The 12,872-nt window shown below is 47.1% G+C and overlaps 1 protein-coding gene across 2 annotated transcripts in view; it reads right to left on the minus strand.

Annotated features, from left to right (window-relative positions):
* The window catches only part of LOC115083894 (zinc finger protein 271-like), a 68,152-nt gene extending 57,030 nt beyond the window's left edge, over positions 1–11,122 (minus strand). Inside the window, exons 1-2 of one of the 2 annotated variants that reach the window (XM_029587948.1) lie at positions 10,817–11,122; positions 5,648–5,774 (exon numbers count right to left, since the gene is read on the minus strand). In XM_029587948.1, the coding sequence (XP_029443808.1) occupies positions 5,648–5,774; positions 10,817–10,840 (151 nt within the window). In that variant the 5' untranslated portion in view covers positions 10,841–11,122. The remainder of the gene's footprint in view (positions 1–5,647; positions 5,775–10,816) is intronic. The other variant, XM_029587949.1, reaches the window with a different exon arrangement.
* Between the last annotated feature and the right edge of the window lie 1,750 nt (positions 11,123–12,872).

Genomic DNA, 12,872 nt, shown 5'->3' on the forward strand with positions numbered 1-12,872 from the left:
CTGAAATAAAAATACTTTTTTTTCTACCATTGCTCTCTGAGTGGGGTTTCTGTGGCATTGCTCTCTGTCTCTTCCTGATGTCCTCATCTAGCTCCTTACTCCTCTTCCCATGTCACTTTTCTCTCTCTTTATCCATCTCCCGCCTTCATCTCTTCACCCCCCTCCACTCCCCCCCATCTATCTTTCTTTCATTTCTCTGCTTCACTTCAGCCCCGGGTGAGCCGCAGGCGCCATTTCCCTCGCGCCCTCCTCGCCGGAGCCCCGCACCAGGCCCCTGCCTTACCTTGCCGCCTCCTAGGCCCGCCCCACGGACGCGACCGAACACTGCCCGCCGTGACCGTCTCCGCCTCCCCCCTCCCCCCCACCGACGTCAGAGAAGCGAGGAGGGACCTTTTCTTCAGCCCCGGGTGAGCCGCAGGCGCCGCGCGACTAAGGAGCCTGCCCCTTAGTGTGCCCCTTTGTGCTGCCACCCCTCAGCCTCCAAGTCCTCACCAGTTTCCAGCTCATCTGAATAGCTTCGAGGGACAGCGCTCTCTCAAAAGCCACTCCGGATCGGCCCCCTCTCCAGGTCACCACCCCTCAGCTCTCGCCTCGGCTGTGCCTCGAGCCCTGCGCATTCGGCGCGCACCCGTCGGGGTCAAGGGCCTCCGGTCTTTTCGCGCCATCTGACCCGCGATTGACACGACTCCCTACCCTGCGATCAAGCCCCACTGCCAGCCACTAGAAAAGGCCACAGGCTCTCCGCGCTTAGCGTCCCACGCCATAGGAGCGAGATTTAGGAGCCTGCCCCTTTGCGTGCCCCTCTTCACCGACCTTAGCGCTCCGCAATCTCATCCCTTCCCTTATTATCTCCTTTCTACTACTTACCCTTCTCCTTTGGGTGCTCCTCCCCCCATCCTTGCAGTCAATATGCTAGCGCGCCCCATTCCCATCCTCAAACAGCATACCCCCAAACTCACGAAACCCTTCATAACTTCCCCTTCCCCCCCCTCACAAGAACCCTACTGCCCATCAGGTTATCCCCCCTGACGCAATTTCTCAGACTCACAGCCTTCTCCCTCCTGCTCTTCAACTCGCGATCCATAGTCAAAAAGACACCTATACTCAATGACATTCTATGCGACCCCAATCCCCACATCTGCGCAGTAACGGGAACCTGGCTCAAAGAAACAGACACAGTCCTTTTAAACCAGCTCCCCACGCACATTTATGATATCTTCTCTATTCCCAGGCCTAAAAAAAAAAAAGAGAGAAGGAAGCCTCCTACGCGCAACTAAGAAACATCTGAAACTTACTTCTCAGCCTATCATCTCTGCTCCCAAACTTGAAATTGGACTCTTCAAATCACCACCACCTCAAGTATGCCTTATCTACGCCCCTCCTTGAAAATAACCCCTTCCCCCTCATCGAATTTATCACCGAAAACATAGAAAATGATAGTCCAGCTATCATCCTCGGCGCCTTTAACCTCCACATTGACTCCATCCCCCTCTCCCCCACCTGCAATGCCGTCCTATCTTCCCTTAACGCTATGGGTTTCAAGCAAATCATTACCGCCCCTATGCACAGAGCAGGTCACACCTTAGATTTAATATTCTTAAACTCTCACATCCTACCCACCGACACACCCTCTGCACCCCTGTCCCTTGGTCCGACCACTCACTCATCAAAACTATCTTATCTATAAAGAAAGAACCCACGCCCTACCACACAAATAAAAATACCATCCAATTCAGAAAATCATGCAATGGAGACGATCTAATCGCCTTCCTCACTAACACCCTAGAGAAAATTGATCTCACTGACACTGAATCTGCTCTCAGTTCCTGGAACGAGCTCACCAGCAACATTGCAGACACCATCTGCCCCCTAACCACCAACGTCCTTAACCCCGCTAACAACACAAAAAAAAACCATGGTAGTCGCCTGAACTCAAAAAACTCAAACACGACCTGAGAGGCATTAAAAAGAAATGGCGCAAAGACCCCTGTCCCACTCACCTTGCAACATACAAATCATCCCTACACTTCTATCGAACCATCCTCAAAACAAAACGAGACTTCCATGCCCTTAGAATCCACAATTCAACGCCAAAGCCCCGTTCTCATATGTCTCTAACATCACAAAATCTCCCACCCCCACCAGTCCTGAGGTTGCCACTAAATGTGACAACCTTGTCCAATTCTTCGACAACAAAATCTCTAAACTCATGCTACGTTTTCCTCCCACCATCTCTCACCATTACCTTTCTCTCTGATTCACTCTCACCCCCTTGCTTACTCGCTCCCCCCCCCCCATATCCTTTCCAGCTTTCTATTCTATTTGCTTCTCCATCACCCCTTATTGCTCTCACACACCAAGCTTTCCCACCCCCATGATCCATCACACCTCTGTCTCCTCCCCCTTCACCACCTGTGGCTCTCTCTCACTCACTCACACACCCCCCATCACATCTGCCCACCTCACCCTATCCCTTCTCTGACCCTCTTCACCTGCATCACCACTTCTGGCTTTCTTTCACACAGACCCTCCCCTTCTCGGCTCTTTCTTCCACTTCAATACCACCAGCTCTTTCGCACTCCTCCTCCTCCGTGTACTGTGACACTGCACCCCTCCCCCACACGCGCATCTCCACACGATTCTTGTGCACCCCCATATTCTGATTCTCTCATCACCTCAGACAGCCCAGGTTTCCATTGCTAATTTCATGGGGGGGGGGAGTATATTGCATTCACTTCCTCTTCTTGTGTTTCCCCCTCCACACGCACACATTCACTTGCCTCAACATGTTTTCATCTCCCCCTTCCCCCCCCAGCATCCACCCCCTCTTTATATCACCCCTTTTTTGCATTTATCGAATCCTCCTGCTTAGTAGCTGGAATACATTTTCCAAACAAACAAATATATATATATATATATCTTTTATTGGACCATATGAGTATTATTCAAAGATACTGTATGTGAGCTATTCACTGTAGGATCCTTCTTTAGATGTGAATGTCTCTGATCTGATATCTGAAGAAGGGACCTAGGTAGTTTTAAAAGCTTTTGTTCAATATTTTTAGTTACAGTACATGTGTGTGTGTGTGTATATATATATATATATGTGTATATATATATACACACATGTACTGTAACTAAAAATATTGAACAAAAGCTTTTAAAACTACCTAGGTCCCTTCTTCAGATATCAGATCAGAGACATTCACATCTAAAGAAGGATCCTACAGTGAATAGCTCACATACAGTATCTTTGAATAATACTCATATGGTCCAATAAAAGATATCACAGCCTGCCAAGAACACATTTTACCCCAAGGAACAAATTTGCTGTATTAAAATAAAACACTAACTCCAGGACTCAAACAGCAACATCCCTATCCAGGAATGAGCAACACCGCAAGTACTGTAATTTGCCCTAGAAGACCAATACACCTCCTACTGAAGATAGAGCAAGCTGAAATGCTACAGACCCCCTACTCAGAAACTATACTATAGCAGAATCCCCCCACCCCCCTTTGTCACACAAAGAACACAGAAAGACCAACAAACAAAATCAAGAAAAATAAAACAGTAAAGCCATACTAATAAAAAGAATACATATTTCAATACAGTCCAATAATTAAGCCTAAAAATGTTTTTACATTTAAACAAAACTCCAATATAATATTTCAAAACAGCAAATACATCAAATATCATCCAATAATGAACTCATAAGGATTCGGAAAATCCCCCACTCTCTATAGCTGGGATTTTTTGATTCCCAGTCATCCTGAGATTGTCGAGGATTAGGGGAAGGGGGCCACAAAAACTTTATACTCTCTCTCATGCTCACACAAACACACATACATCCTCTCTTTCTCTCTCATGCACATGCTCTCACATACATACACACATCCTCTCTTTCTCTCTCATGCACATGCTCACACACACACATATACACACACATCCTCTCTCTCTCTCATGCACATGCTCACGCACACATATACACACACATCCTCTCTTTCTCTCTCATGCACATGCTCTCACATACATACACACATCCTCTCTTTCTCTCTCATGCACATGCTCACACACACACACATCCTCTCTTTCTCTCTCATGCACATGCTCTCACACACATATACTCTCTCTCTCATGCACATGCTCTCACATACATACACACATCCTCACTTTCTCTCTCACACACATAAGTGCTCACACACATCCAGCCCCCCTTGTCTCGGACACAGGTACCCTGGCACTCTCTCTCACACACACACACACAGGCTCTCTGGCTCTCATACACATACAGCAGTCTTGCTCCCAAACCACTTCTCCCCATCCAGATGCAGCAGTCATGCTTCTTAGCCCCCTTTCTCACCCAGACCGCTGAGTCCTCAGTTTTCTTGCTCTCCAACCCCCTTTCCTCTCCCAGCCCCCCCAAACCCCAGCAGTTTTGTTCTACAGCCCCCTCTCATACTCTGTCACTCACTGCTCACTGAACTTTCTCAGCTCAACTCAAATGCCAGCACTGTGATCTTAAAAGAAACAGCAGCATAGCACACTTATAGGCCGATGCAATACCGTGCGCTGAGCCTGGTGCACAGGTTAATGAGTGCTTGGACTCAATTTTGGACGTCTCCCTAAACCCCAATGCAATCAGGGGTTCAGCACGTCCAAACTCGCGCTAGCACTCATCGCATGTAAATTCCATGTGGATGAGGCTATTGGCTATTACCCCGCGATGCAAAAAAAAATCCCCATACGCCCAAGGCGCACCTTTTAACCTGTCAAATTTTACATCTGCCCGGAACAAGTATAAAGGCTTCCCGTGTGCCAAGGGCTCAACTTAAAAACAAAAAAATTGCTTTTCTGTGATTCCTATTTAGTATCGACGCAATACTAAGAACCACAGAAAGCAGTACCATGCAAAAAAAAAAGTCTTGAGATAAAAAAAAGTTTCAGGGCCCACAATATACACGCTCAGGGCCGTGTACATTGTGCGTGCGTATTGTGCTAGTAAATTAGCTGCTGCGGGATAGAACGGACGCTCATAAATTGAGCGTCCATTTTAGTAACCTGCACTAAGGGGCACTTAATATTAATTGCTGATGGGTCCACTCATCGTCACATGTCAGTGAAAGGACCAATCAGGAACAGCCCTGCTGGGGGGGGGGGGAGCTCTAGCAAGGTGTTGTGGATGCACAGCTACTTATTCTGTGTGCCCAATGCAAAGCACTAGGGACACACAAATTGTCCACTGCGTGTCCCTTTTAGCATGGCGGCTCATTTGCGTATTGCATCTAGCACCCAGGAGAGGTGGATGTGCGTGCGTTCAAAAACCTTGCGTCCACTTTGGACGCATGCTTTATACGTGCAAGTTATTGCATCACCCTGTTATCCTTCTACTACCTGCTCTTGGATTCCCATGGACGCAGGACCTAGCTCTGAGTTCAATGAGGTCTCGTCCTGATCCCACACTGGCCTGCTTTTCACATGGGGTGGAAGGTGGAACCTTGCTTCCAGGTTGGGGATTCACTGAATCCCTTGAAGGCCCTGACTGCATGCCACGGAAAGGGATCAATGCAGCATTTGCTCAATTTCTCACTTTTTACCAGCTCACACCAGGATACCTTCAGACTCAGAATGTAAAATGTTTCCTTACCCAGTGAGATCAGGGTCTGATAATTCTCCATCATTACTTCCTTGTAAAGCTGCTTCTGCTGTTCTTCTAAAACCTCCCACTCCTCCTGGGAGAAATAGACAGCGATGTCCTCGAAGGTTACTGGGACCTGAAACACAAACCCTTCCACGCTCAGCACCTTCTACATCTCGTCCATCAGGAGAACTCCCAGCACTGGGGCTCAGCAGGGCAAGGAGAGAGTTTTCCTTGTGTTTGTAAGTCACAGGGAGTGAACAGAGACCCCCTGTTTCCTGCAGTGGCATGGGGTGAGCTCTGCTTTGAGTTCATTAATTCTGTGATAAAGATTATTTAATTCTGGAGCACGCTTGCATGAATTTGCATACAATTTACTTTTAATATGTAAATATATTTTACATTATAAAAATTAAGTAGTTTTCCAACCTTGCAGGTATATCTAGATATTTTATTTTAATGCTTTCAAACATATGGAATATTAGAAAGAATTATATAAATGGGACCAATGTCTACATCAGGGACGGAAATTCACTAAAGGAATAAAAGGTGAATATCTTAGATAAAACTGAAAGCCAGAAAAAAAAGTCATTATCTTCAGAGAACTGAGCCTCTAGAAAAGAAATCCTTCAGTGCCACCTCCGAATCCTCCCACACCTTCAAAGTCATACACAAAGCACACACTCCACAAATTCCCACAAGTCACACTCACATTCACTTAAAACAAATAAGAAAGCCAAACTGAATCAGTGTTTTTTTGGTTTGGATTTTGGGAAATGAATACGAATGGCCAGTGCCCCAGAAAGCACTGAAAAAAATACTTTTCTTTGCGTTTGTATTGATTTGCCTTTAAAATCAATGGGACACACAAAACTGCAGGAGCTTTGCTGCTGATGGCATTTGCTCTGCCTCCTAGCACACTGCACAGGGCTGCTGCTTATCAGCCAGTGACGTCACTTCCTAACAAGGGAGTACAAAGGATCATGCACAAAGCAGGTCCAATCGTGTGGAAGCATTTTTTCTTTTAATCAGTCTTAGCTAGTGGGCACTGCACGGATCGACAGTGACTTTACTTTATTCCAAACTCAAGATTTTATTTATTTAACTCTTTTCTATACCGACATTCATGATACAGATCATAAGATGAAGGCAACGTCCAAGTCAAGCACCAATTTGGCTTTGGCAGCTGGGTAGGGCAGAGGGCAGAATTTAGAGCTGAAGAAAAGGTCATAAAAGGATTAGACAGTAGCCAGCTCAAGCGGCAGTGCTTTCCTTCTGTAGGATACACACTGTTTGTTACCGTCTGTAAAATATTTATAGGCATTAAGTCTGAGTCATCGAGGGCACACAAATCATTGCAAGGCTGATCTCCATGCAAGCTCTCTTTTACTAGAGATTTTTTAAAATACAGACGGGCACTGCAACTACAGTTTTGGGTCCCGAACAGCTGCTCCCGCTTCCCCCTCTGCCGGCTCTCTCCGGTGCATCAGAAACTGCTGGGGCCTCTGTAGGACTGTGAGACCTGCTGGCCCCTGCCTGCAGTTCAGATTGCAGGGGTGGGGAGGCTGGCACAGGAGGAAGCAGCAGCAGCTCTTAGGAAGCCTCCTCCCAGAGGTTTGCTGTTCAGGGATCGGGGGTGGCGTGGGGAAAGGGAGAGGCGAATGTGCCACAGGGTGTGGGAGGAGAGAGAGAAGGGAAGGTGATGATGCCAGGGAGAGGAGGGTGGAGGGAAGATGATGATGATTCATGGGGGTGGAGAGGAAAGGTGGAAGTACAGGGAAGGTGATGGTGATGCCAGGGAGTGAAACTGAGGGAAGGTAATGCCAGGGTGTGGGGGAAACAGAAGATTGATGATGTCAGTGGAGGAGACTAGTAAAGGGGGAAAGTGATGATGCCAGGAAATGAGAGAGAGAGAGAGAGTGCAAGTGATGCCAGGGTTGAAGGGAAAGGAAACAGAAGGTGATTGGCATGGGGAGTGGAGGGAGAGGGAAGAGAAAGCTATGATACCAGGGGATGGAGAGAGAGAGGGAAATTGATAATGCGGGGGGGGGGGGGGGGGTGAGGGAGAGAGGTGGAGGAAGAGGGAAGGTGATGACGATGTGAGGGGGTGGTGGAAGATGATGATGATTACCTGGGGATAAGGGAGAGGGATGGAAGGAAAGGAAAGGTGATCATAATGACAGAGGGGAAGAGGGAGAGGGAAGGTGATGATGATGGAGGGTGAAGGGAGAGGGAAGGTGATGTTACCAAGGGGTGAAGGAGATGATGTCAGGGGGAAAGGGGACGATGATTATGCAAGGGTGGGGGAAGAGGTGGTAGGAGAGGGAAAGTAAAATGATGCCAGGGAGTGGGAGAGAGGGGTATAAGTGAAGGTGGTGATGATGATGATGATGCCAGGGGTGAGGAGGTGGAGAGAGAAGGTGATGTTGATGCCAGGGAATGAGGGAGAGGGAAGGTGATGTTATGAGGGAGGGGGAAGAGATGATGGGAAAGGGGGTGATGATGATGCCAAGGGAGAGGGAAGAGGGAAGAAAAGAGAAAGTGATGATGGGGAAGTGGTTTGGGGTGCCACAACAAAGTGACCCCTGTGCCATGAAACAAATAAGCTTGGGAGCCCCTGCTCTAGTCAACCCAACCCAAAAAAATCCTACCCCCCACCCCCACCCAATTGCCGCTAACATAACCCAATTCCCCGGACCAGATCCCCTACCCCAACCACCTACAGACAGAACAGCTGCAAATGTCCGGCACCAGTCCCAGGTAGCTCAAGATCTTTAGCAACTAATAATTGTCCAAGTCACAGCCTCGAGACACAACGAACCCGAACTTCTTGCCACATCGCATGCTGATCTCACTCCAGCGCTGCAGGGCAGACGGTGCAGCAACAAGCAACACCGGGATACACCGGGAGCTCTCTCATTTTTGGCGCAAACCCCCCTCTCCCCCCCCCATCTCCTGCAGAATCGCCACTAGGAAGCCTTCCCAAGCTTATCCTTGCCTGTGCCAATGCTAACAAGAAAACAACAAAAGGAAGACCTCCCCCCAGCCCCCTCCCCTCCCCCATTCTGAACCCTGCCCCACTCCACCCCTCACCCCTCACATTAAGCCGCCCTGCTTTGCTAGTAAGAATGGTAACATACGGGCAATGCTATCTCAAATACCCACCCTGACAGTAAAAATTAAAATAAACAAACAAATAAATAAAATGACAAGAAACAGCTGGAAATTCAATGGGGGGGGCTTCCTGTCCTGCTGCAAGAACGCCTGCACTTCATTTCCATGACTCAAAGATCAGGTTCCTGTCTGAATGGCAGCCCTCAACCTTGCAGGGTAGAGCATTGCATAAGAGGGAGCCACGCTAATGCTAGTGCGGGGTTTTTTTTTACCGCCATGGTCAGGGCACAGTTAAGTGTCAGCACTGACTCGGGGGGGGGGGGGGGGGGACCTTTTTTGGCGTCCGAGCATCCTGAAAACCATCTAGCTGAGCGCCTAAAGCAGTGTCCGAGTGGCCAGCTTAGCTAGGTGCTTTTCTAGGCGACCAAACGACCAGCGTCGTTAGGGACTTTTCTCTCGGCGTTGGAACGGCCAGCTCAGGTAGGTGCTTCCCTAGGCGCTTTTCTCAATGTCTGAGTGACCAGATTTGTGATTTGCCCAACTGAGCACTTATCTCGCTGCTATGCCAGTGTGAATTAGCATCCATGAAAATATTTGCCATGCTTTCTGCAGCACAGTTATTTGAAATAGTAAAAATACTTCCCAGGGTCATACTTTCTCTTAATAGGGAGACCCATTCGCTCGCTCGCTTTTATGCACGGATTATCAGTGCGAGTTTTGAGCGCGGATGCGGCTGCTTATTACATAGGCCCTTATCGCGTTCATGTATGTGTATTTCTCCAATTGTAAGTGGATTTCTGCGTGCAAATCATTTGCATAGTTTATGTTTTTTTTATATCCCACAGAAGCAGCATCTTCAGCTGCACGTGGTGATCAAAACCCACACTCATAACTAGCGCCTGTTTTGCTATGGGTATTATTACATCGGCTCCTATGAGTCACCAGTCATCAGGGAAGGTTTTAAGGCCTTTCCAAACCTTAACAAATCCCCCTTTTCTCTCAAACTTGATGGAAGACTATTCCACAATTGTGGAACCACCCCAGAGAAGGATCTATGGGTCCGGTCTGTTTTGACCCTCCCATTCTTGAAGGTAAGGTTAAGCAGCGTCAGAAGCCAGGGAGCAAAAAAAGGCCACAGGATCAGCTCCATCAGTCTTCTTGGGAAGCCCCAAGAGTCTGATATTATTACACCGATTCCAGTTTTCCAGATCATCTTGTCTCTCCAAGGCCTTCTTATGATCAGTAAAATCATTCAGTCTGGTCATTGTCTCCCCAACAATGGAGACTAGCTATGAGACTCTATCCACCACAGATTTCAGCTTAGCATCCACAGATTTCAGCTTAGCATCCAGGCTAGAATGGATTTTGTGAGTTATCCATCTAAATAGCTTTTGAATATTGAACTCTGTATATTTTGAAAGAGTAAATAACTGATTCACATTTGCACGATTTTATATACCACTAATCATATCCCCCCTCCCCTCAGCTGTCTTTTCTCTAAATAGAAGCCCTAACCTCTTTAGCCTTTCCTCTTAGAGGAGCCACTCCATCCCCTTTATCATGTTGTTCGACCTTCTCTGCAACTACATATACATTACAAATAAAACCCTTCCACACACCTTTGCAATCCCGCTACGTACATCCTTCACATCAAAACATAATCCCCCCGTATCCCCCACTCATACCTCCAAGACAAATACACCCAGATATACCCCCCCCCCCCCTGCACATCCTCACTCTCCCTAATCACATCAATACCCCAATCCCCAACTCGCACTCTCAAGCACATCCGCATGGCTACCCACACGAACACTCCTCCAAACATGCACAAACACTCCCATCACAAATTCCCCACATACCTCCATATATGTACACACAAACATTTCCCATTTACACACACGCGCAAACCTACACATTACTTATAAAGGTCACAAAGGACCCTCACTGTACCCCAGATCTGCTCGGAGTCCTATTAAAGTCAGGGCTGACTCTGCAGTGTCCCAGGTTAGAAAGCTGTAGCAGTGTTTGTACAGAGAGGGCAGGAAGTTGGGGACAATCTCCTACCTGAGCAGAAGCTCCTGCAGGCATTTTCCCCTCTGCTGTTGCTGCTTTCAGGATTAGAAATGAATCGAGAGCTCTTTCTGTGGCTAGGGAGTTGCTGTCTGCCTCTCGCAGTGCCGCGGGAGCTCCAGCTGGAAGGGTGCAGGAGAGAGAGAGAGTCTCTTTCCTTCCTTGCCTGGTTCTTCCCCTAGAAACAGCGCAGCTCCTTCTCCTGTCCGGCGCACACTGATGACGTCAGAAGATAACAGGAGAGAGGGTCCTGCAAACTCTGACCCGGCAGTAAGCTGCAGGGGACTGTTACAGTCTGAAGGGAATTTTCCTTGTGTATAAAATCTGCAAAGAATAAAAAATGAAGGCTGTTGGGTTTTAAATATGGTGAGGGGACGTATGCAATGCTTACTTTTATTTCTGGAATTTTCTTGGATATTAGTTTGTACATGCCATTTCCCTTCTTTCCTGTTTCATTTGATTTAATCCAACTTCCCCAAGTTTCTCTTCGTACCTTGTGAGATAAAAGTTAAAGAAATGTATTTCATTTCATTTCTTAAGCACCTGTCCCCCTCTCCAGGTCATTAATAACAAGTCACATATAAAATATTACAAATTCCATCAAGAAACAATAAGATCATATAAATACAAATTTACAAATAAAACTCAGTTTAGAATATTAATAAATATAACCCAAATTAAACAGATAAATTAAATTGCGTGAATGCTGACAGTGGCAAGGGTTCAGGGATGCCCTTTTTGAAGTAGTTCTAAGTGATTTCCTTGTCCAAAGCTGAGCTGGACAGATGCAGCCCTACCAGACCAGTTCAGCAAAGGAGCATGGGTAGTGGGGGAGATGGGCTCAATCCAGTGATGCTGGGTTTGCAAACAGGATAAAAATAATATTGGAATTGTGTCTTTGACTTTGGTCAGAGACAGCATTAAATCATTAAATCGTTTGGCATCACGGCATGTGACGTCACGTCTTGAGCGGCCCAATTGCACGCACAGGAGCCGCTTTCGCCCGTGCAGGCATCCATCTTCGCGGGCAGCTGGAGGCAGGGGAGCCACGGTCCATCTTCGCGATGTCCGTCTTCGCCGATGTCCGTCTCCGGAGGGGGGCTGCAAGAAAAGTAAGTCGCTTCATTGCTTTACACTGCCAGTCCCCCCTCCCCTCCTCCCGGAGCAAGGCTGCTTTACGCGCCTTCGGGAGGAGGGGAGAGAGGACTGGCAATCCCGAGCGTAGGAGAACCGTCCACTTCCTGGTACCTGTCATTTCAAATGTCATTTGAAATGACAGATACCAGCATGTCCGTGAAGCGTTAGGCCAGCGCACCCAGGATACTGTATAGTGCTCTATACAGTAAAATGGGTTGCGCGGGCCTAACGCTTCACGGATGCTTCTTGGACGCAGCTTGCATTTGCAAGCTATTTACATACAGTATCAAGCGGTAGGTGAGCTGGGCTGTGCGTGCAGCAACCGCGCATGCGCCCGGCACTAACGCAGCTCTTCCTACTGCTCCTCACTGTATCGGCCTGATAATGAGGTGCATACAGTATAAATAGGATAGTCAATAAATAACATAGTTACCACTGTTGCAATGCTGGGAAAAACGCTTACAATCAAACATGAATTCACTCCTTTATGCTTAAAAGCACTTTATCACTCATAATTCTACTGGATATCATCAAAACTAAAAAAGAAAAATTTAGTACTGTGGGAAATATAACACACTTTTTCCTTGCGGGAAAGAGAAAACAGTGAACAAATTCAGCGAAACGGAGTCTTTATTGTAACATTTGCAAATGGATGCACAAAAAGCCAACACCAGCAGGTGTCAGTAATGTATGCACGAGCTAACTGGGGAACAGGAGGTCTTTTTATACCCCTCTTGTTCCTGGTTACACCTTGTGGTTTTCCTGCTACTAGTTGATAGGCTTATGATTTACAAGCATTTTTTTTTTATTTCTCATTTTAAATAAAAATACAAACAATTCAATAAAGTTTGCATATGAAATACATGATCTGGATGTGGTTACAAAAAAAAAGGACATTCTATACTTTCACTTC

Source organism: Rhinatrema bivittatum, chromosome 2 (assembly GCF_901001135.1).
Source record: "Rhinatrema bivittatum chromosome 2, aRhiBiv1.1, whole genome shotgun sequence".
Taxonomy (NCBI): domain Eukaryota; kingdom Metazoa; phylum Chordata; class Amphibia; order Gymnophiona; family Rhinatrematidae; genus Rhinatrema; species Rhinatrema bivittatum.